The sequence below is a fragment of the Anopheles marshallii genome, chromosome 3, assembly GCF_943734725.1.
Source record: "Anopheles marshallii chromosome 3, idAnoMarsDA_429_01, whole genome shotgun sequence".
NCBI classification, from domain to species: domain Eukaryota; kingdom Metazoa; phylum Arthropoda; class Insecta; order Diptera; family Culicidae; genus Anopheles; species Anopheles marshallii.
In genome coordinates this window covers 59246030-59270847 of record NC_071327.1, presented here as the reverse complement: position 1 = coordinate 59270847, position 24818 = coordinate 59246030, and the positions used below count along the sequence as shown (strand labels likewise).

Sequence of the window (24818 nt, the reverse complement as noted above, 5' to 3'; positions counted from 1 at the left end):
TGTGCTTTCCACGCATTCCTGTCGCTTCCGCTCACAGTTACGGCATTCATCCCTTCTCCACTGCCCGCCTACGATTGTATGCATGTATGCTGTTCACCTGCTCTAAGGTTATATTGTTTCATAATGTTATATTATTAAGTCTTTTTGTCCTACTCTGGGTATACTCGTACAAAAGAACACGCACACCCATATGGGTCGTCCTCAACAAAAAAGAAAAACAGTTCCTGTGTTTATTTCCTACCACCATCATCACCATCACACACATTAGTTTAAGTTATTGTATTTGCATTTTGCGTCCTATCTTGTCGTATGCTTCACTCGATTGGTTATAGGGTTGAACAAACAAAACCACACGGACCGCTTGCGGTTCCGTCGTTTCCCACCTGCTACCACCTTCACTTCTGATTCACCTTAACGAGTTATTGCTTTGAGAACATTGTTGACGAGAAACGGGAGAAAAAGGCGAAGAAAACGATTACATATGCCAGAGTACAACAGTGGTACGATTAAACACTTGCTGCGAATCGGACTAAAATCGCAGTATGATGCAAGCATGTTCCTATGGTTTATTTACTAGATGTATACCATCCTCTCGTCAGTCCTGTGTAACATCCTAGTCCTTTTGGGGGGAAGACTTTACACATAAACATATACCGGCCGTGGAATAAATGGAATGACTGATTATGCGAACGGTAACCTGCTCACCGATAGAAGCACACATAAAACTGCAACCATCTTGTGAATCGATACGTTTAGAGCAAGCTTACAGTCGATTGCACCCATCTCTAAACGATTCATTCTCTTCACATTCTTCGCTTAAGGAGTAAAGCATAAAGTGGATACAGACAATACCAACGATAGTGGTTAGGAGAACGAAGGTACGTTAAAAACTGGTTAGCGACCACAACAATCTACCACAGGAAAAAGTTCTTTTCTCACTCGGAGACATCAGACGTAGAAGCTAATGAAATGAAGCACACAGGACTGGGGATCCGATCTACTCAGCCAGCTCGTCGATGCGACACCGTACCGCATGCTCCACTACCTCAAGGCTCGGGTAGTCGAGTTCCTTCACCAGACAGAGGGTGGCCGACAGTAGATTAGAGTTCTGAAAAATTAAAACATAAACAAACGATTACTGCTTGCCGGAAGCTCAACAGATCTCCACACGCACACCTACCCTGCTGACAGGCCTCCGATGAACACCGGCAAAGTGGTTCAGCAGTGCATTGGAGATTACGCTTGCACTATCGTTGAACCGCGAGTCGGATCTCCTGTAAAGAGAGGCATACACATCGTACGTTACTACCGGTTCCGGGAAATATTTCTTCGTTACCTTGCATCTTTACCCCTCACCTGTTTTCATTCCTTCGTCGATCGACATCTTCCCACTCGTCGCGCGATTCGGGACCTTTGCCATTACCGTTCCGATACTGGTACAGTTCCCGCTCGTTCACCGTACTGCCCGCGATGCTGCGTCGGTTCTGCTGATAGTTTGACTGACCGTGGTTCTGCTGCTGCTGTTGATGGTGACTGTTGGACGAGTGTTGGCCACCGTTATTGTTATTGTTCTGATGATGTCCGGCCGGTGACGATTCGTCCCACTCGGTTAGATCCATCTGGCTGTGGCGGTAATGGGCAGGAGGATTCTGGCGCTGATAATCCGACTGGTAGTATTCCTGTGGTAATAAAAAAAATGTATTATTTACCATGCTTAAAGCAATCATTTCAACACAGCAACAGGTCAAGTAGTAACTCTTCGATGCAGCCTATCCAAAGACCTAGTTCCATTAATTACGCTTTAAAAAAACTGTCATTAATTTAATAGTTTCATAATTTTCTCCTTAACCAGACGCAGACCACCCGCGCGTTTTCATTACGTCACAGTACCGAACATCACCTTCAAACGATCGGCTTTGTCCCGTGCACCGACATTAAAACGTTTGCCACTACCAATTAATTTACTATCAAATCGTTAACAAGCGGGTACGATAGTGCTCTTTAGCTTTACGCCGTCTTCTCATGTAGTGAAACGAAGAAACGAAAATGAAGAAGTTTTTTTTTCCAATCGATGCGGTTTGCGATCCGGAAAACAAAAAAAACTCCACACGGTGGTACACGGGCGATGTTTAGAAACAAAACGTTAACATAATGTTTTCATTTATCACTCCCTGACTCTCCTTCTCTCCTTCTCGTCTTCCGCCCGTCCCACGGTGTGTGAAACAGCGAGTAGTTCCAAGTTTCCTTTCCGGATAATTAAAGGGCACCGTTGTTCTTGCCCTTCTCCGGTCTTTGTTCCCCGATATATTAACCCACCCACCCCACCCCGAAAAACATAAAGGGAGATCGAAATGGGGCTTTCCTCAATCGTTTAATGAAACCTAATTACATGTGCAACATGTGTACATGCGTACTCGACCGTTCACTTCCGTTTCCGATTATTTCCATCACTGGAGTCCGGAGTGAAACCATTTTCCCCCGGGGCAATAAACGTGGATTTCCCGATCCATTTCCAACGCTCCAATCTACAGTAGCTCTCTCCTCCTTCCACCAAAATGCTCACCTTCATCGAGTGCGTTGACATACTAGGTGCTATTGGTACCCGTTCTCGGTAACCCGACACCGGGCTGTCCTGGTCCGAGCCCGGTGATCTCTGTTATTGTGGTGAGGTGGTAGTGGATGGTGTGCAAGATGATGCGGTGATCGCAACGCGATCATATTGTGAGGGTTGGTTATTTTGTTGATGGGTGTCGGGATGGATGTCGTGTCGGGCGTTGATGTTGTTGTTGTTGAGCGTGATGGTGCAGTGGACGAGCAGAAAGTGTACCGGCACAGTTGTACAATGGAAACAACGGATTACACATTAGTACATTGCAATGCATCAAACGTTATATGAAATCAATTCGATTGGAATGTAAAGAATGGAGCAACACAAGGACGGCTCTGAACAAAAAAATACGTTCTAGCGAGATCTAACTTATACGGATTCACTGCCCTGTTCCAATCGAAAGCAAACATTAAATACGAGCATATTCCTTACATCATACTGCTGGTAGGAACCGCGGTGATTGTTCGTGCTGTAGTGCGAAGAGGCATGCGAGTTCTGTGCCTGTGTCGGTGGTGAATAGCAGTCCCTGTTCGGGGGGCTTCGCTGCAAAAAGAACGGAGCGGATTTCGAACATAAAACAAACACGAGAACCAAAAAAAAATAAACTACGGGCCCAGTTCGATGATGTATGTATTAAAAAAGAGCATAAAACGCAAAACTACTCAAAAGTTATATGTCCCAGGGCAAAAACAGAGATGATAGCAATGAAAAGTACAACGTGCAAAAGAATATTGGCGTTAACATAAACCATAGCATGGAAAAAAACATAAACCGAATGATGGAACATCCATATGCAACAGGCCGTGCCCGGAAGCATTAATACTAACAAACTCGCCTTTTTCTACCAACACGAAATAATCGAATAGATGAAGTTGTCGGTGCTAAAGGATGTAGCTTCAGCGGTACGGAACTCTTAAAAACTAAAGAAGGAAAGCATAAAAACACACTGCAGCCGTCCAACCGGACACAACATAAACTTGCACAATTTACAGCCCCATAAACGAACTCCGGCTATGCCCCATCCCCCCGTTAGCAGTTGGGTGCAGTGGCAACTGAGAGCGAAAAAAGAAACGGAAACGAACTTCTACGATACGGGGTTGTGTGCGCTTTAGGGACAGCCAAAAGGAACAGAGTGAAAAGTCATACTGCCGGACATTGGAACAGCAAACAGGATGCGCATTCATGATTGGCAAGGATCCGCCCTTCGTACAGAGGGGTGAGGGTTTGTTTTCACACGACCCTTTGCCCTTGTCCACTTCCAGAGCACCCATAACACACGGTGGTCAACATTCTGTGTGGTGCATTTTATTACCTGCAACGGTGATGATGGGATCGAGGCACGATCCGCCGGATCACTGATGCACTCGGATTCCGTATTTTCCGGGCTCATCTGCTGCTGGTGTGGTGTTGATGGTTTGCATGTTGTTATTAGCACAATTTGGTTAGTGTACGAACAAGAGATGGATGATACGGCGACGAGAACACACACGCACAGACATACACAGCGAATGCATGGACAAATTACGGCGACAGCATGATCGAGTTCGGTGGTTAGTGGCATGAAAGAAAAACAACAGAAACGGATACACAAGAGAAAGAGACACATTTTAGTTACGTTATAGGGGAATCCCAATGGAAGGAAATTCATGCGATACGTGCTACGATCGGGTTTTGTCAGCATTAGAACATGGTTTTGGTTTAGTTTGATACCGGTGTGGGTATTGTTAGCCAACGATTGGTCTCACGCTTGGTGACGCCTGTTCCTACCAACCTCTATAACAGGACTCTGCTGGCGATATTGCTGCTGGGACGCCGGCGGTTGCTGTTGTTGTGGCGGTGGCGGCGAAGGATTTTCGTACACTTCGTGCCGTTGCGGTTGGGCGACCGGCGCCCGCATCGCTTCGGTAACTTCCTCCGGCGTCACATCGACATTGTCCAGCTTCTTGAGGTTTGGCAACGCACGTAACACTATCTGCCGATAGCTTGGTCCGGCATTATCGACCAGCGGGTTCTCCTCCAGCCAAAGGTATTTCAGCTTGGGAAGATTCTACGGACGAAAGAGGATAGTCAGTGGAAGGTAGTTCGTAGCCGAAATCGTGTGTAGCTTACCTGTAGATAAACCAGCTCATCGATGTCGGTCAGATTGTTCTTCCTGAGGTACAACTCCTGTAGATTTATACAGTTTTCGAAATCCGCTAGTGTACTGATTCGATTGACACTGGAATTAAATGAAAAGAAGAAACGAATTACCTTACTATCAGATTATGTTAAGCAAACGTTCACGAAACCTTGCAGATTAAACTACATGTGAAGATGCATGGGAAGGCCGGAAATGGCCACACAACGGCGAAACGCACTTTACTCCCCCAAAACAGACCGTACGAAGGAGTGCGCGGCGAATAGAAAACGGACGATCGCCCAACAACAACGGGGCCTTGCTTCCTTTGTGTTGTGCAGAAGAGGCCGACGCATCGCAACGTCCGGGCAGATCTTTGTCTGTGAAAAACGCACCGCACAGACATAGCAGCACCCGAACGCTACCGGGTAAAGCCAAGAGGCCGGCCGGGTCTGTTTTTCTGCATAATTCATGATCAGCGCAACAAGCTACCGCAACAACCATCGGCACGGAACAGACAAAGCGTGCATGAAGATGATAATGATGATGCGACGAGGTTTGCCAAACGGCCATCATCCCTTGCGCCCTGAGGGGTGGGGGGGGGGGGGGGGGGGGGGGGGGGGGTTAGAAAAACCCGGTAACAATTCAACAAATTTGCCCAAGTTCAACGGTGATTCGGGAAAAAAAACAACAGTTTCATCCTGTTTTTGTTCTCGCTAGGAACATTTTCTTTTAAGGTCAATATTTTGTAAATCAAGGTTACGAAGAGGTGGATCTTTTAATTACGTCATTGTTTGAGATGTATAAAAAAAGCGTGGGACAAAAACTTCATTTGCAATGTTGTAAAATTAAATGATTAATAGAAAAGATAATCACAGCTTGTGTTTTGTATCACCTCACTATCGCGTACAGTACAAATTACTTTAAATCACTGTTAAACAGGCTTTCCACAGCTCATTCCCGGAAGGTAATTTCGCAGATATGCGTTGTCACTTAAGTATTTTCTCTTCTTCCACAAACACAAAAGGTACAAACCGCCACTGATTGGTGTGGATGTGTGTGGGAACTACCGCCGCAAGCTTCGAACCACCGTTAATGAGTTCTGCTATCTGGCAAATTGGTGGAAATCAACGCTTTGCCAGTGATTAGCGAATAGGGAAGCCACCCAGAGAAAAAAAATGGGAAAAATACGCAACAGATCACGAAAACATTCTTCCAACCCTTACCACCATTCCGAGCGGCAAACAATTCAGTGCACCATTATTCGTTTTCTAGCCGAATCATCTCGCCCTTTGTGCTGCGAGCTTTGCGAGCCACCTTCACCCATTGCGTTCGGTCTTCATTGAAACCACACACGCCAAATTGGGAGAGATGTGGCTTTGGAAAATCATTAACCATCTTTGTGGATAGAAAATGAGATCAAGCTGGTTCATCCCCCCGGGGGGAAATGGAAGCGACTTCTTGCGCACCACAACCCTCTTCGTTCAAGGGAAAAGGGCCCCTTTAATAGTAATGTTCGTTTGCCATGCGAACTCTTGCGACGAAGCGCGTCAGACCTCCTCCCCCCCTTAATGGTGGTGCTGAAAGGAAGTAGGAACTCCATCTTTAGACAGGTAAACCCTTCGCGTAAACGGCAACACACCGGCGACCGGCGGTGTTTCGTTTGGGATCAATGCGATCGATAGAGTAGTTTCCCCTTCGGGGTGATTGATCATCATTAGCCTTTTGGGAGGAGACCCAGCCAGACGATAAACGAGGAGAAAGTGAAACCGTCCACACTGCATTTATCATGTCTTGGAAAGGTAAAGTTAGCTTTATTTAAAACTCAGACAAAATAGCTCAATTTAAGGCTTTTAACAAGCCTTTCCTGACCAGGTGCAGCTAAAGTCTCCAGGAAAAATCGATCACTAATGCTGTCTTCTTTGCATCAAGGAGTTTTAATGCCGGAAACATACAAGCAATAGCAATATTGCCGAGTATAAACCTTTCTGTTTGTGCGATCTTTTCAGTGATTACGATCGCATTTAAGTCTGCGAAACCACCGTCCAACCAAGAGTTCCTTTTAACACCGTCGTAAGGCGCCATAGTAAAATAGCCACAGGAAGACACGAAAGAAACACAGCGGAAGATGAAGCATGATTTATTAGGCGAAAGCTTTGAGTTCACTTTGCACTACTTCAAACTTCGGTGGAAGCCCTACTTTGAAACTTGACGAGCGTCCGAGTACTTTTGTATCAGCTTCTGGGCTGATCTTTTGGGCGAGATGTGATACAACACGAAGTCGGAAGCAAGCAAGCTCGCCCTAATCGATTAGATGCAATCGAATACCTCGCTTGGAGGTCTATAATTTCCAAAACCAAAGCCCACCGCACCCTCATCAACCTTTTGAACCAAAAGGGGTTCACCCACTTTTACAGCGAACGAACCACTAAATGGCAGTTTGGTTTGGAAAGTTAGTCTTCATTCTTGAATGCCCCTCAGAAACTTTCGAACTCGAGTATGATGCACTCGTACCCACTGCCAGGGGTCAACGGACCACATAGACTGTTGCACAACACAGCGTTTGGCGGTGACTTCCCTGCGAACCTTGAGCCTTTGGTCGCGCACCGCGATGTTTGCGGTCTCCCTCCTCCTGGTGAAGCATAATTGGCTGAAGTTCGGTCCCGCAAAAGCCCACGACGACAAGCCCGCGCGGAGGTGACGACGACAATATGCCAATTTACCGACATCCGGAAATGTTGGGAAATGTTGCGGTGCAACGCTGAGACTTGCTTTGCCTCTATTCGCGTTCGAAGGATTGAATTAATTAACCAGCGCTGGGGCGTTGACGTTTCCGGACCGAAACAGAGCCATATGTCTCGGGTAAGTTTCTTGCCGTGTGACTACTTTTCAATGTTGTACCTCTATTGGATTAATAGGTAATCGGATAGACTAAACGTGGAAGGGGAAGTGTTGGACTGTAACCATTCCAAAGCGGATTATGCAATGCCTTACACTAGCGGACATTTCAAATCTTCTTATGAAGGGATTTGGATGGAAAAAAGGTACAGATTTTATAGACTCCTATTTAGCCATTCACCGCACATCTTCCGTTTTGGTAAATCGTACGTCTAACCTCCTTAGCGGAGCTATCGAACAAGCACCTTCACTACCCAATTACAGCATGTAATTCCACACGTGTTTCGATTTAGAAAGTGATCTGCAATCGTTCATGGTCGTGAATTATTTCCGCCCACCGTTCAATATAAGAAAAAAAAAAAAAACCACACAGCAACAACTTCTCCCACTCGGGCTCTTTCCCTGCTCGAACACGTTTGCACACCACGGGGAAGGCACATCCCAACCAATCCAGTTTCAAATGACGGTCCTACTAACTGAAAATGCAGCGTTCGGATCATCGCTTTACGGTGCACAATTGATTGATCGATGCATTTCATAACGGAATCTATATAAACTGCGTTCAATATACCGCCGGACGGGGGGGAGGGGTGGGGGGGGGGAGAAAGTACCAATTCAATTGCTGAAAAGATATTACGAATTGGTTGTGTAATCGTCGATCGGAGCTATCAATCTGATGCGAGAGTTGGGGAGGTTTTGGGTGAACGTATTCGCTACACCACCTCCCCCTCGAAGACTCTTTAAGACTGCAAATTGCAGTCCATTACGCGACACTGAACGCAAATATAAACCTTCCTTCCTCTTCAGGGCAGAGCATTCCAATCTGTTGAGTAATGAGTTGGTACGATTGCAACAAATAGCCATTATTTCGCTCCGTGCCCTTTCGAATGCTGCTTCATCAAACATAGATTATGTCGCCCGTGCCACCCAAAGCTAAAACGAAAAAAAAGAGGATTCCTAAAATGGAAAGCATCAGGAAGCCACAACAAGAGCGATGACAAACGGTTGGCAATGTTCCCGAAAACGGCGAAACATATTTCATGCTTCCCTTTCACCGACACATTAGCCTGATGATGCGAGCGGCGTTGCTTCGGGAGTGGTCTCCCACCATAGAATACAGAAATAGACGAAGATAATGGCTTTGTATCGTTATCTGTGGCATATTAAATATTTATCACAACATTCTTCGCGGGTATGCACTCGGGTTGGGCTCTACAATTACTCGCCAGTGTCGCGAAGTGTCTTCTTTATTCTACCAAGCGCTTCAACTTCAATTGTGCAGTACACGGTTGCAATACTGCACCGCATTACATGCTGCACATCAATACAGTTGATTTCCGGAGAGAGCAATTTTCCGCAAAACCGCATCGTTCCGGTATCGTCTGCCCGGCCCGGGATGCAGCAGTAGCTGCCTGGTTCTTGTGCTCTTTCATGCAAGACACAACACCGCACCGACCTCGTGTGTGGGAGATGACGATCGTGTGTTTAGCCGGTCGCTTCCACAGGCAAACCGTTTGGTGGTACGTTTTTATTGGTCTCCACTTCGGCTGGGGAGTAAATTATGCATGGCATACATTTCAAAACAATAAAGCAGTTGAACGAGGACGTCAGAGGGTGTGGTGGCATTTTTAAGGGATGAAACTGTTGCTCTCAATATTTACTACGGTACGTAGGTTAGTTCGCGTAAACTATCTCCGTCCGGGTTCAGCGACGAGCAGAAGAGGTTCGAAAAGAAGTTTTTAACTCTTTTTTAACGGAGGGTAAAGAAAGCATACTTAACAGGTTGGCTGATAAGTCCCCGGTCTGACACATAGATGGCGCCGCTAGTATTAAATGCATATTATTTTCATATAGTACCAACCTTCAAATGATTCGTGTCAAAATTTGACGTCTGTATGTCAATTAGTTTGTGAGACAGAGCGTCTTTTGTCAAGCAACTTTTGTGCAAGTGTTGTTCCACCAAGACAACGCACCGTGCCACAAGTCATTGAGAACGATGGCAAAAATTCATGAATTGGGCTTCGAATTGCTTCCCCACCCACCGTATTCTCCAGATCTGGCCCCCAGCGACTTTTTCTTGTTCTCAGACCTCAAAAGGATGCTCGCAGGGAAAAAATTTGACTGCAATGAAGAGGTGGTCGCCGAAACTGAGGCCTATTTTGAGGCAAAACCGAAGGAGTACTACCAAAATGGTATCAAAAAATTGGAAGGTCGTTATAATCGTTGTATCGCTCTTGATCGCTTCATAGTTCCCATGTTGAATAATAAAAACGAATTTTGACAAAAAATGTGTTTTTCTTTGTTAGACCGGGGACTTATCAGCCAACCTGTTAGTTATTGGCCAAAAGACATACACGTATTGCCGTATTTCCAATGGATTTCTGTCCGAAAAGACCGATACATAAGTTACATCACGAAATGGGACTGTGTGCGGCATTAAAACCGTCCAGCAAACCTTATGAAAATAACTAATCTGCCCAAAACAAATGCCATAAAAAAGCAACAGAATAATCTCATCAACATCGAAAAAAAGGTCGCCGCAATCGAAGCTCGAATGGTTATGCATCGGAGCGGAAGCTTCATTTATCCACAAAACAAATCCCTCCCCCACCCATTTGGGGATGAAACTTTCACACCCACCCGGGTGGACTGTGGCGGCACCCGACACAGCAAAAGTGGCTAGTACGTACCGAAAAAGGGTTACAGAATTAACATATCAGCTGGTAACAAGCTGTTCTGCATCCGATTAGCCCACATTTCCGCACTGGAAACGACCCTGCGGTTGAGAGGAGGCACCTTCCGTAGCTAAAGAGACGATGCTGACCAACATGAAAACGCCACCAAAACAAGAAAAAGCTTCCTGTCTTACTTATTTCTCAAGCTTCCAATTCCGGTCCACATTTAGCAACCCGATCACGTTACATTTCCAGGGTAGTACACGGTTTGTCCATCCCCAAGCACACAATTCAGGTGACCTTCGACGTCACCAACTTCACTTCCAAAAGGGGGTGTGTGTAATTGTATATTTTGCATTATTTGGAACGTAAACACCCACGAAATCACAGTGCCACCGAACCACCGGACTAGTTTCAGCTCAGGGTTAACCAAATAATAAAAAGTCGGCCCGTGCCGAGTGTGGCTTTTCCACTGGTAGTGAAAAATGGACCGACCGCAGCTCTTTATTTTCACCCTGCACACAGAGCTACTACAAAGGTCACTGACATAGCACGCAATAGTTCTTCGCCAAAGCCGTAAGGAATTTTCCGCGTATGAGCGATCCCGCTTCGTGGTTCTCTTGGCTCTCGCGCCTCGTCAACCAAGGCATGTTGTAAATAGCACACTAATTGCCGAACTCTTTCCCCTGGAATGACACAGTTCTGACATAGTTCTGTTCCACTTGTGCGCTTTTGAAAGTGTGTGTGTGTGTGTATGTCAAGGGAAAAGCTTTTTATCAGACAATTATGTCGCGGTGTGCGTGTTCAATGTTTGCTTCCTCGTTTCATTCAAGAATAACATCGCCCTCACCGATAGCTTCGCGTTGGCTTCCAGTGTCCAAAATCGATAACGAACCGTAAGTAGCCTTAATGTGCTATTCATAATTCATTAGTTGAATCAATATTTTCCCGTCATTCCCGGGTGCGTGGAGTTCGTTCGATTTGGGTGTTCCGCTGGCGTTGGTTTTCTTCACGATCGAACTCCATCGCGGGACAAACGTGTCGATGTCAGAATACGTCGGAACAATTGCACTGGAATCTTTCGGTAGTGTTTCGATCGTTAGCGAGAGACCAGGGAGAGGTCTTTCAGACTTAACGGGTGTCCGTTTGCCGGTTTGGTACACTGATTGATGAATGTCCTGGGAACATACTGACAAGCGTCATGGCGGCACGCGCTGTTTGATGGATATGAAAATTGCTCTTGATTGTCATGTGCTCATTAATTCAATCCGTGCCTATTTATCAATGTTTCTTCGATGGGATCGTTAAGAATCAGACCTATTCAGAAGAGCTTTGCTAGGGTTTTGAGTACCAGGCGGTCCTACTACTAATGTCTATGGAACCAATGTCACTAGAAGAAGGTAATATTTTCCTCTTCAATGCTGATAAATGTTACTTAAAAACGGTTAATTAATACCTTTACCACTTTCGTGAGAGATTTAGGAACGAGAGATTTTTTTCGAAATATTGGGAGTCCTCGAGGATTGGGCGATATTTTGAATGAGCACAAAAAAGTAAGGAAAAGAATTAGTTAGTAGACATTAACAACCCTTTTTACAATTCTCTTCAATTTTAAACTTGAATTTCAAACAATAATCTGAGTTGTAAAATGTCAAATTCTGAGATCTCAGAGATCTGATCTCGAAGATCTGAGATCTCAAAGATCTGATTTTCCGCGTATATATCGTATGTCTTGGAAACTCCCTGCGCACAATTATTAATGATCAACTGCTGCTCACCTTATAGCAGCTCCAATCTTTTTTTTTGTGTATTGTCCAGCCAAAGGCGCAAAAAAATCGAATCTTACATTGGTTTATATACCCTGCAATAGTAATGTGCACCAGCGCTGCAATCGCAAATGCAAAAAAAAAGAAACACTTAAGCCATCCACATTCACAATGCATCCGCTTCCGATGGCGTCCAGCAAACGCTTCTCACGTGCGTTAATGAACATACGTCCTACGTGCACTAAATTCATTTTACATGTAGCACCTCATACCGTGGCGTCACGGAACAGGGAGTTATTTGCATCCAAGGCCACTGCCGTGCCGTGCACAACAAAAAAAAAATAAAGAAACAACTAAACGACGTGGATCGATGTCTTGGATCACTAATCGTGGCACCACTACCATCAATCGCCGCCAACTCCTCCGATTGCTCCCCTTAACAAGCCGGTGGTGGTCAGCGTGTTGCGGCGCAATAAAAATTTGCGATCATTCAGCGTGCACCAATAAGGGGGAGGAAGAAACAGAAACATTGGCATGCAAAAACAAACCATCGATCGGCAGACAAAACTCTCGCGATCAACAACATCTCCCACCTCGCAGCATATTTTTCGCGTTCGCGGAAAAACGGAAACAAATTCCACGATGATTGCCTATGATGATGATCGACGGAATGTGTTTAATGGTTGATTGATCGATGCGAGGATAAGGAGCCGTCTGGAAGCAGGGGGGCTGGTCAGTCTGGTGCGTTTCATTCACAAAACGTACCCGACGACCGTTTACCTTCCGCCGAGGAGCGCGGGTCTATTCGATCGATGGGTCTATTTCCGTTTCCATGATGAACTGTAAATTGCCTGCTAACTGTCTCACGATGGTCGCTATGCCATGTCGTCCCCATTCAGCTGCGGCTGCTTTTGTCTGTTTCGAGTCTCGTTCCCATAAAAAGTGTCGCAAATTAGCGTCTCACGCACGTCATTCGTCCAGACGCAGCAGAAGACTGGTGTCAAATGTTTGGCGAAACAAATTAAATTACGTTCGATCTGTGTGCCGACGGGAAGTGCTGCTTTCAGCCGGGTGAAACTGAACTAATTCCGACCATGCATAATGGATCTAATGCAATCGACACCCGCGGCCGAAAGGGTGGGGGCCTGTGGGATGGGGGGGTACGTCTATGTTACTTCATATCCCACTCGGGTGGTAAATGTTCCGCAATTTTATGCTTGTGTCTCGTCGTTTCGTAATTGAATTGCTTAATGTTTTTGCCACTGTTTTTTTTCTTTTTGCCAAACTGTGAGAGCTTATTAACACAGCTCATTTTTAACGGTCCCATTGTCAGTCATTACAAGCACATGAAAAAAAAAAAACATTAGCCATCGTTTAACCATTTATTCGTGTTTTTATAGTGTTGCACACTGAGAATTGGAGAAGAGTCATTCATATAAATAGTCAGTGAAGAGTCCTCGATTCATGGTTCAGTCGACTCGTTAACAACTTTGCTTCAATTCTCAGGATTCAATTGAAGACGAGATCGTTTCCGAATCTCTAATAACTCATGAAACTCTGAAGATCCAATATTTAAGCATATTTATTTTATAATCAATTTATTTCAATGAAATCTTTGAAAAGTAATGCTTCACACAAAAAACTTAAATATTTGACGATTCGCGCTTCTTCACATTGTGGATTCAGAGTCATCTATTCGGGATAAAGATTCATTGAGATGAGTGCAATGATGGTAGCGGAGCCGATCTTCACACAAACGGACCGTACCAAAATCTCATCCGGACCAATCCCCCGTATGCAGGACTGACTATCCAGTTACGGGTAAATAAAGTCACAGAAAGCCAGAAATGGCAGGCCAAGACCTCTTGAGGATGTTGTGCCGATAAAGAAGAAGATGTCTTATATCACCATATTTGACCAACTTTCGCTCAAAGTACCAACATCATCAAGTATTTCGATCTTAAATCTTAACCTTATTATTAACATTCTCTCATACAATTGACTCTTAAATAAAGTAAATAACAATCTCAAACCTTACCCACCCATCAACCACAACGTACTCTACGTCAAAGCTGACTGAGGAAAAAAACCTGTTCTACACATCCTAACCAAACCTGGAAACTATGGCCCGGCGGCGTACCTTGTGGCCCTCCTCTTGTATCGACCAAAAAAGGCAAGGATGTTGTAGTTGCTGGCGGGTTGAGTCTTTCGTTTCAAAATCAAGGTTACCCCACGGAACCGGAATCCGTGGCCGCCCTCTAAAAGCATATTTGCGTATATGCGTGGGTGCGCTCCACACATCCAGCCGAAGGTGGATGGAGCTGAGGACAGCTTCAGATCGTACCTATCGTGCCCCAAAAGGTGACGGGATGCAGTCGGTTAACAGTTGACTCATAGCCTCGGAGTGTTTGGACGTTGGAAGCAAAATGCTAACCCAACTTTGTCGCCCTGTCGCCATGCAATCGAAGCCCAGTATAAACCCTCGTACGCAAAAGTTACCCACAGAGGCGCACCAAATGCAAATAAAATAAACCAAAACTATAATAAAAAAGCGACGTTATGCTCGGAAGCAATAACAGCGACGGTAGTACCAGTTCCATTTGGTTAGAGCGAAGCAGTTGCTAGCAGATATTGCTAGGCCGGCGTATATTCACCGTACTTTCACTTGCTTCACTTGCGGTTCAACAATAATAAAACAGCTTTGGAAGACGCTCACCATCGCTTTGGCCGTAAAAATCAACGACATTCTTTGCCGGCAAAGGCGGTCGCAACATAAAAAGAGACAGTGGCCCAAGTGGCAAACGGGCGATGATGTTAATATCTTGGTTTGGATTTCAATGGTGCGCATTTTTGCTATTCATTTATTCACCGTTGGATATGTAGGCAAGATAATTGCGACCGTACCACACACTTGTGGGTTTCGGACGTAAGGAAATGAAGCCAGATAAAAGCTCTTTTTATATTAAAAATGAGAATTGAGGTTAAGATAAAAGAAAACAATCAATCACCAACAGACATTTTTTCATCCAACCAATGCACCGTAAGAGTTTACGGTGCATATTACATATATTATTACCAACACATTAGGGTAGTAATATCTAAATCCAACACATAATGTTACTCACATCTTCTAATGAGGGAAAACTAAAACATTTTTCGAACGAAATTCAACACCGCTAAACATATGTGCATCGGCAATGGATCACACTCCAAAAACCACCCCCCTACCCCCCGTAGCCATAATTGGTGTCTTACGACTATAATTAGCACTAACTGATCAAATATCATCACCCGTTATCATTACGTACCTCCCGCCCCCAAACACACATCCATTATGTTTAACTCTGTTAATTAACAACTCAAAAAATTATCATTCCATTCTCTACTTTTTAACTGCACTCCACGCGTTGTTTGTATGGCCGCGTATGATACGGGGGTTAATCTTTCCGTCTGACTCTTCGGTCGTGCTTTGCACCTTAACGTACAAGAAACGGCAAAGAAATGCTTCGTTTCCTATATAGAATATCACGAGGCAACGTGCGTACGGTGCCTGCGCATCGCTCCTCATTTCATAGTCAGCAATTATCATTATCAATGTTGCGGCCGCTTCGAGAGAAACACTGATATCGGGCATGGGGTTTTTTTTTTATCGCAACGGACGGTTCACCAACCGAACCGTACCGTAACGCTTCAGACTACACACCGCCCCAAACACGGCTCGGACCACCAGGCGCATAATGTCCACAAAACCTCCCTTGCGGGCTAAATGTTCTTCTGCTTCAACTCTCTCGCCACGGACGAAGAAGCTTAAACGCAACAATAATGCGCTGGCAACAAAAAGGGAAGCGAATGCAAGTTTTCTTTTTGCCACCATCGCTCTAATGCAACACATTTGGCGCATTTAAGGGTACAAAACGATTCAAACGAACGGCGATGCACAGGGTGATGGGCATGTGGACACTCGCCCTTGTGGTTGCTTTTGATTTCTGCCACCATTATGCTGGAGCAGAATTTCTCCCTCGTATTTTCACACCTTGCACCACCAAGCGGGGAGGAGATGCATCAGCGCTAAGAAGGAAATCGCAACGCAACCACAGCATGACCGCGATGATTTCCATGTGCGCGTTTCGCTCAGGAAAACATGCTTTCCTTTCAGCTGCACGAAGACATCCATCTGCCGATCGCGGACGGTCGCTGCGAGGTGATGATGAAAAGGAAAATGGAATGTAATTCGCTCGGTTTTTTTTTTTTGTCGGTGTGTTATGTTGGCAGGTGGGTTTTTATTTGATGGCAATGAGTAAGCCCTTTCTAACCCTATTCAAATGCAGGACCACAGGCGGGGGCAGCGAAAAAACATCGGAAACATTCAACATTTGCCACGGTTTTCCAAAACCGGGCTATAGAACAGGACGATTTTTTCGAACCTCCCATTACAATTACCCACCTAACCTTAATTACACCTAACGTGTGGACAGCTACGTCATGGGAAAACCCCTTCCAACACACACAGTTGCTGTACAGCCCTTTAACTCCCAGTGTGGGCCAGAATTATGCCAGTAATCGAGAGTAAATAAACGGCAAGAAAAGCTACCGGTTTGGCCTTGGCTTTTATTTCGTTCTGTCGATGATTTGTGGCGCACTGTAATGCTAGTTTACAATTTGCATGTAGGTTGTTATTACTTGCCCCAGAAAACATATTTTCAAGGCGAAGCGTTTCAGCTTGGGGCTTGGTTCCCCGTTTTTTGGTTATTACAAATGTCAATCGATAGGTTTTTCCATTGCTTTCTTGATTTTCACCAGTCGAAACACACACGATACACGATGTCTAATTTGATTGGGGGAAGGGAAAAAAAACACCAATATCCGCACAACCAGCGGGACCATCGCTTGATGCCCGGTACGGTCAACGCGATGATAAATGATGGCACCAGCAGGGCGTGCCATTTGGAGCACGTTCCAAAGGCCACCCTTTCGCCGCGAGCATACCCAAACAAACTTTACATTGGCAGTGAACGGAAAGCATCGGAATGGAGTTACCATGTAGCATCGATGAAGCATAAACCGTTGCCGTTAGGGGTATAAAAATCGATCGCAGGCGACACATTCCCTTCGACAAGAAATTCATCTCTCGGTGGTTTATCGGAGCAAATTTTCTTGAGGAATATTTCCAATTCATGAAAGGGAATTGTTTAAACCGAACGTTAGGTACGAGGATATTAAAGAACTAAAGCGCTGTCATCATTGCGAATTCAATTCGCATTAGTGAAGTGCACAATAATTCAGCATGAATAAATGATTTAAATCGTTCTAGAGAGTGAGTTAATTCGAATCTCCAAGAAGACTCTTTATAATTCTTTTGCCTTTAAACTCACTCACAAAGAATTCAAACAATCAAAACAATTTTGATTAACCTTTTCACGGTGATCTTTCATGATTTAAATCAAGAGTTAAAGCTCTTCAAAAGGAGTTAAATCCTAAGCTAATTCACACATGAGTTAACTCATGATTTGAATCATGAGATAAAGGTTGCCATAAAGAGTTAAACGCTAAAAGAACTTAAGATTTAAATCATGAGTTAAAGGTCATCGTGAAGAGTTTAACGCTGAGTTAACTCGTTAGTTAAAAGTTTCCGTGAGGAGTTAATGAGTTAAATGAGTTAAGCGTCGCCGTGAAGAGTTAAATACTGAGTTAACTCACACATGAGTTTACCCGTGAATAGTTTAACGCTGGGTTAACTCATTACTTCGCTTTCCGTGATGAGATAAATGAGTTAAAGCTTCACATGAGGAGTTAAAGCCTATGCTAATTCATACTTGAGTTAACTCAAGATTCAATCACGAGTTAAAGGTCATTGTAAAGAGTTAAATGCTGAGTTAATTCTTACATGAGTTAAAGGTAACCGTGAAGAGTTAAATACTGAGTTAAATCATGTTATCATGTTAAATCAAAAGGCCACCGTGAATAGTTAAATGCTGAATTAACTCACACCTGAGTTAACTCATAATGTAAATTTAATTTTTGATTTAAATCGTTAGTTAAAGGTCGCCGTGAAGAGTTGAATGATGAGTTAACTCTTACTCTTACTCATGAGTTAAAGATCACCGCGAAGAGTCAAATACTGAATTCAATCATGAGTCAAAAGGTCGCCGTGATGAGTTAAATGCTGAGTTAACTCACACATGAGTTAACTCATGATTTGAATCATAAGATAAAGGTCACGGAGGTGTTAATGCGTTACATTACTGTTTTATTTTGTTACTGTTATATATTACTTTTAAATTTTTAATTCACTGCCAATGAGTTGCCAGCCTAGAAAAGAGAAATGGAAAGGTTTTTGAAACATGGAAATTAATGGTCCGAAAAGAAAAAGAGGAGAAAAGCAAAAAAAATATCAATTTGTATATGTCTTCTCGTCCTCATTTACTTAAAATTGTTGAAATCTTTTTGATTCAGTCAAAGATTTTAATATCAACTCTAACTCTTTGATGTAAATTTAAATTCTTCAAATGAATTACTTTTCCCATCTTTAGTTCGTATTAATAGGAAAAGTTAGTAAAGCATTTTCATACGCGCAAGAAACACTCCCTTCCCGGTTATAAACCTGAAATAGGTGAAAGTGAAAATATTCTAATTTTTCACCGATACATTCAATGTTACCCGTACGTACGTATTCAGTACACCCAGTTTATATGGGAGACAAGTTTATGCTTTAATTAAAAAACACAACAAAAAATCAACCAGCAAAAACCGGGCGGAATAAAATAGAAAGTTGTCTCTTCACCGGAAACAATTTACCGGAGCCGAGCAATTCTCTAAACCGTAACGAAAGTTAGTGAGAGCGAGAGACCTTTAGACGTAACATAACCAAAGTCAAATGATGCCACACATTGCACCATGGAACGCGGTACGGGAAGTTGGTGACAGGAAGAAAAAAAAAAGCGCACTGACATCATCGGAACAGTGACGAAGGACTACCACGGTTGGGTTGGAATGATGCACTACATCTCCATCCGTAGGTCGACGGTCATAACATCAAAAGTGGAAACGAAAAATTGTCGCCTCCATTTCTGGGATAAACTCACACGCGCCACTGACGGATGAGATCATCGACGAAGGAGCGACAGCAAAAACACCCAAAACCCACCCGACCGAATCGATTGAATAGTGTTTATAAATAAAGGTAGACTGTAGGTACAGTGAGTGGCCGCGTTTTGCATTCCATCAGTAGTTCCATAAAGTTTTCCTAATTACTCCCGTAACGTAAGGCGCAACCACCGCAATGCGATGTTTGAACCTCTACAGCTCTCGAACCATGTCAAACCACCACGCAAAAATGTTCAACCTGCTTGGGAGTTGCTCGGCGTCCCGGTCCGTCAATAAAGCCCCCGCACGTTTGGGACCGCGTGTTTGGTAATGTCCAGATCCAAAACAAGCTGTAAGGCAAGGCAACCACCATTGGATGAGATTCGAGATTGTTTCGAGTGTGCAGTGGCACATCTACGCTGCGAGTCCATTAAATTAAAATAAAGTATCGAATGTTGGCTGCTTGAGGTACATATTTGGACAAAATAAGAAGAAATCACAGACACGTGCCTGACGTTGTGTTAACCACTCTCGCACAAGATGATGTCATTCGCCATTTTTTTTTTTGCAAGGCGAATAATTACAACAACCTTGACAAGGCAGGGAATGGTACCACTTAGCTTAAGTAGTATAGTTCTCACCTAATAAGAATATGCAATTTAACCTCTGTGCGTCTTGCCCCCCGGGCCAGGCGCTCTACTCTTACGAACCATGCACAAATGCTAATAAATTTATTAACAAAGGATAGTTTGCCGTCCAGCCCAGGCTCGCTGAATGCGCTTATGTCTTACGGCACTGAAGAGCATTGCAGAGCAACTACTTGCGACCGGTGCCACTTTAGTCTGATTAGTGTCATGTAAGTTTGAAAGCACTTCTAACTATTTCGCTCCCAATCGGGTTCAAAAAGGTAAATGCTCCATTGTTTTAGCCCCGGGTCCGTGACCAGCGAGTAGGAAAGATCGCACCCCGTATCCGCACGTCATCTAACGTGCAGAATTGCTTCGTGTACTCTTGAAAACACTCTGACTTTGGTGAAACCCTTTGGACGCTTAATTTAATTCATATCCACTTGACGCACGCTAAAGCAATGCCAACGAAGCGTTTTAAAACTATGCGGCACAATCAGCGGTTCACGTCCACTATTCTTTGCCTAGCGAAAGAATTCCATGAACCGCACACACGCCCCAGTGGGACGCCATTACAGCTCATCAGCTTTAAGTTCGCTTTGGTACATACGTAGGCTTCAAGAACCTTCAGTTGCGTGACTTGATTTCGCGTTTGGAGTGAGACTTTTATCGCCAAAAGTTTCTCGCCCGCACGGAATGCAAGCGTGGTGGCGTGTTGGTTTACGTCGCACCCGCACCTCTGCCGAACCTTCTCCTTTGACATTGAGGGTGGACGTGGTGGTGGATTTGCTTATCCTTAAAAATGTGCTTCCCTTCACGTCCCACGTCGATACGGCGTGTGGGTTTGGGCTAGTCACACGTCCAACATTTCCAATTGAGAAACGTTTTCCCTAATTTGAAGCGTCTTCGTTTAGGGGCCATCATTAATGAGTGGCGGGTTGCTAACCATGTCCTTTCCTTCGCCGAAACAGTGTGTCCTGTCGAACTTCCCGGATGGTTCTTACCTGAAGGCGAGCACTTCTACTCCACGCATGCGTCGAATGATGGAAACATCGCTCAATTCGCTACCCCTGTAGGAGAAAAAAAAGGCGAGAAGTGATTAGAAGTGATTTACGCTATCAAAAATTGTTGCTTTTTGATAAGAAACCGCCTTTCATACCGCAAAACAAAAAGACGTGCTGGCAAAGGATTATTAGATACAAACAGTTAATGGTGTGCTTTGCTGATAAAGGCTGAAGACACTCAAGTGAAGTGCTCTGAAGTTGTCTCCATAAAAGGCGGCATTTGTACATGTTTCGCTATCGAGCAATAAATTGAAACATTTGTTTGCTTCTGTTTAGTGATAAAATTAATTAACAACTAGACCCTATTTGCCTTATAGAAAAGAAATAAACATTGGGGCGAATGTGATTGGTATTGTTGGCGGCGGATCGAATTGTTTCCTCGCATAATAACGACATCTATTGTAAATATCCAATTTTTTAACTATTCCGTGAGCAAATATACGCAATAACTTCCACACAGAGGATCTCTGCCAAAAGGTTACTATTCTAGAAGGAAGTAGCTTAACTTGATCTCGATTGATGGCATTAAGCGTGATCTTTTCACAAACGATCGGAGCACGCCATACCCTGGTCACGTCATTTCAAAAAGTTATGTACACCAATGACTCATGCTAAATTGAAACCGAATCCCATCTACAGCTTGCGGAATCGACTGATGTATCTTAGACATTTTGCTTCACTGGTCGGAATGCAAGTTCCTGAACCAAACCGGTTGACGGAACGTTACGATGTGGGCAGTCGATTGGTGGGGTTGGACAAGTTTTCGTGCATTTTTTTATTCTTCTCAATTAGATCTCAAGCCTAAAAAAGGGTAAGTTTGCTGGCAAGAGCAAGATCGAAAACAATTTCTTCAACAACTTACCGATCGTGATTTTACGATCGATTAACAGCAGTCGACACCCAGCGGAAGTTCTGAAAGCGGACCGCAAGCCAGGTCGTGAAACAAACTTTCATGTTTTAAAAATGGCCCCAGCTATTCAAACTCTCCACTCCAATCAAGCTTATAAGACCTTCTGGTCCGCTACCACTTCATCCCTTAAGACAGCTAAGGGAAGCAAGATAAAAAATAAACCCCGTTGCATTCTTTGATCGCTATCTCTCATATACGGGCGCTTGGAAAAGACTAGAGCACTGGGCGAAGTAAGGGATGACCGGGGCAACGGAAACGCGAACGAACGCGCACACATCTGTTGCGAATGGCAACGACTCGCGCTATACATCGTACGCGTCTAATGAACTTCCCCATCGAGATTATCAGTGTTTGTGCTGTTGGGGTTCCAACGAGCCGTGTGGTTCGTTCTTCTATGATTCTTCCCATCGTTTCCCAGCGCACCATCATCATAACGGTACGGCGTTCCGACGAGGGCTCTTGCATGATTCCAGCGCGTCTTTGAAGTTTTGTTTCCAAAATTTCACTCCGGACATTCGATGCGTTTTGTTCAGTCGTCATTTCGTTTTGTTCGGTCACTTTGAAAGTAGGAACTTGTTATTAGCACATAGTATTTAGCTGAAGACGAAAAGCATCGATTAAAATGTAAACAAAACTCATCATGCGCAGGTATACCTACCAACAGTTAAGCTTCTTGATTGCGGCCAGGTCCGATTGCTTCGAGCGAGCAATCACCATTTCCTCGGTGAGCCGCGCCATGGTGTCGTTGTTCTGTGCGTACTACGTGTAAACAGATTCGCGGTTGACTCCGGTGCGTCGAACACCTTCTCGCTTTCACACAGCAGGATAAATAGACAGACGGACAGACAGACGAACAGACGGTGGAACGGAAAGACCTACTCGATCGATTTAAAACACACAACCTGCTACACTGCTGCTACCGAACTGGTACTTCATACTTTTCAATAACATGAATCACAGCAACCCTTGGCATCTAGCAGATATTCACAACGGTATTCAGGTGTGTCCTTTATGCTCGCACTATTTCACAGACGTACACACGACGCTTGCACTTCCAGATGTATTACAAAAACGCACTTTTACATCGTAGAATGTAGGGATATGGAAAATAAAGAACCAAATCTACCAAAAGAAGGACGATTGAATAAGAAGTTGGTCAGTGCTCCCCAATGCTGACACACTATATTTCCTACACTACACTGTGACACCTCACTTTTAACCAACTGCAGCTTTTTCTCGTTTGTTTTCAATTGGAAGACCGCTTTGCTGCTTTTTCCCCCGATGAAATCATCTAAACGCAGCCGACGAGAAGGTGTCGCGCCGTCGATGTGTCAATGCTACACACATAAATCACAAAACACACCGCGCCACATCCTCAGACTCGCTCGCCGTCGATTCTACACCCGAGCGCTATATTGCACAACGAACACAGGGGGTAATTTTAGGTGAAAGAAATTCTACTATGAGGAAACCTTTGCGGAACTGGGCACCACCGTTCACCTTTCAGTAGTAGGTAAAACCACGACAGCACCACCTTCGCGTAACTAAATCCAACGGTATGCTCCAAACCACGGTAAAACGACGAATGTTGTGCAAAATTGCAGCAGGTAGATAGGCTGGCGCTAACGAAAATAACAACACCCGCCGATAACGAAAATTGCAGCGAGAGAAAAACCTGGTGCAAGGCGCACGGGATGCTGTAAAATATATCACTCGCGGAACGGACCCGCACGCACATCCACTCGCTTCGGCTGCTAGAAATACATAAAAATAATACGAAAAATAACACGCTGTAAACAAAGCTCCCGCAGAGTGGGTCGGTTGGTGAACGATTTGTCAAAACGTCCCTTTATGACATATGACCGTTTGACAGTCACGGAAACGACCGAAACGTACAAAAGTGCGTATGCTTTATGCTTATTGAGGAGAAATAGATATACATTTACATTTTTCGAACCAAAAATTTCATTCAGAAAAGACTAAGACATCCAAAACAAGATGAAAATAATGTCTATCCTCAAGTGTCAAAACGAACTCAACCTTTTTATGGCCGGCTAAAAGATGTTATTGATGCAGCCTGCTCTACTATGTTCAAAGTGTGTTTCGAAGTGTTTTTGAACAATTTTCAACTAATTTAAGTTAAAAATACCAACATAATCATTTGGCACCAAGCATATCTAATTTTCTACAATGCAACAAATTGCTTCCTAAATTCACCTGCACTGCTGGGTAAAAAGGTAAAATAGAGTCCCAAACAAACATTTGACATTTCGAAAGTGCTAAGGGGCTGCGCACACGCAAGTGTCAAATGTTTGTTTGGGACTCTATTTTACCTTTTTACCAAACATTCAACGGGAATGTGCCTCAGTCTGCTCGGATAGCAGACGAACTGTCGCCAGTAGCCGCTGCTGCCGCATCCAAACGTTGGTGGAAAACATCCGGTAGCAATTTCCAGCGGTAGAAAACATATTCCGGGAGTTTTGGCGCATCATTTTAGCTGCTAGCGCTGGTACCGTTGCGCCTACTGTTGTCATACACTTCGTCTACTGCTGCATCCTCCGATAGCAATCATTCGACCGGGAGTTGCACCGGCCCGGAAAATATCACCAAACGATCACCTGCATTGCATCATTCTGCAAAAATCCGCCAACGGTACACGGCAGGTCGCATAAAATTAGCTGAAACATAAATTAATTAAAACACTGTACAACAATTAACAGAATAAAATCCAAAGCGAGGACAAAATCATCACTTCCCTGCACAGTAACGATCACGATGCCAAATGTAAACAAACAACACACCAGCGATTGAAAGAAACACACATTGCGTGTGCGCAGCCCCTTAGCACTTTCGAAATGTCAAATGTTTGTTTGGGACTCTATTTTACCTTTTTACCCACTGCTGCATGCAGAAACATCAATTTGCGCAATATGGCATGACCTGCTTTCCGCGAGCTGCATTTGAAAACGGTTGTCAGCTGAAACGTCATCCTCAAAAAGTCAACAATTTCATGTGTTTTGAAAGCATGCGGCATGGTCCCTTGCGTGTAACCGGGTTTTCTTTAGCGCAAAA

At 44.2% G+C, this 24818-nt stretch overlaps 1 protein-coding gene across 1 annotated transcript; it reads right to left on the bottom strand.

Annotated features, from left to right (window-relative positions):
• Positions 1-997: 997 nt before the first annotated feature.
• On the bottom strand, positions 998-22484 carry LOC128716297 (nuclear transcription factor Y subunit beta). Its single transcript, XM_053811217.1, has 10 exons — positions 22405-22484; positions 20777-20842; positions 4718-4826; positions 4380-4655; positions 3921-4004; positions 3041-3151; positions 2564-2653; positions 1357-1679; positions 1181-1274; positions 998-1108 (listed from the first exon to the last, which is right to left on the bottom strand). Exons 1-10 carry the CDS (start codon positions 22482-22484, stop codon positions 998-1000), a joined length of 1344 nt encoding a protein of 447 aa, XP_053667192.1.
• Between the last annotated feature and the right edge of the window lie 2334 nt (positions 22485-24818).

What these genes read in the sequence shown, in the direction of transcription:
- LOC128716297 (XM_053811217.1), bottom strand. Translation starts at nt 22,484, where the DNA reads ATGGCGCGGCTCACCGAGGAAATGGTGATTGCTCGCTCGAAGCAATCG. An exon ending in ATCAAGAAGCTTAACTGTTG is followed by an intron (nt 20,843 to 22,404) that starts GTAGGTATACCT and finishes TTTCTCCTACAG; the next exon opens with GGGTAGCGAATTGAGCGATG. An exon ending in TCCCATCATCACCGTTGCAG is followed by an intron (nt 3,152 to 3,920) that starts GTAATAAAATGC and finishes TTCTTTTTGCAG; the next exon opens with CGAAGCCCCCCGAACAGGGA.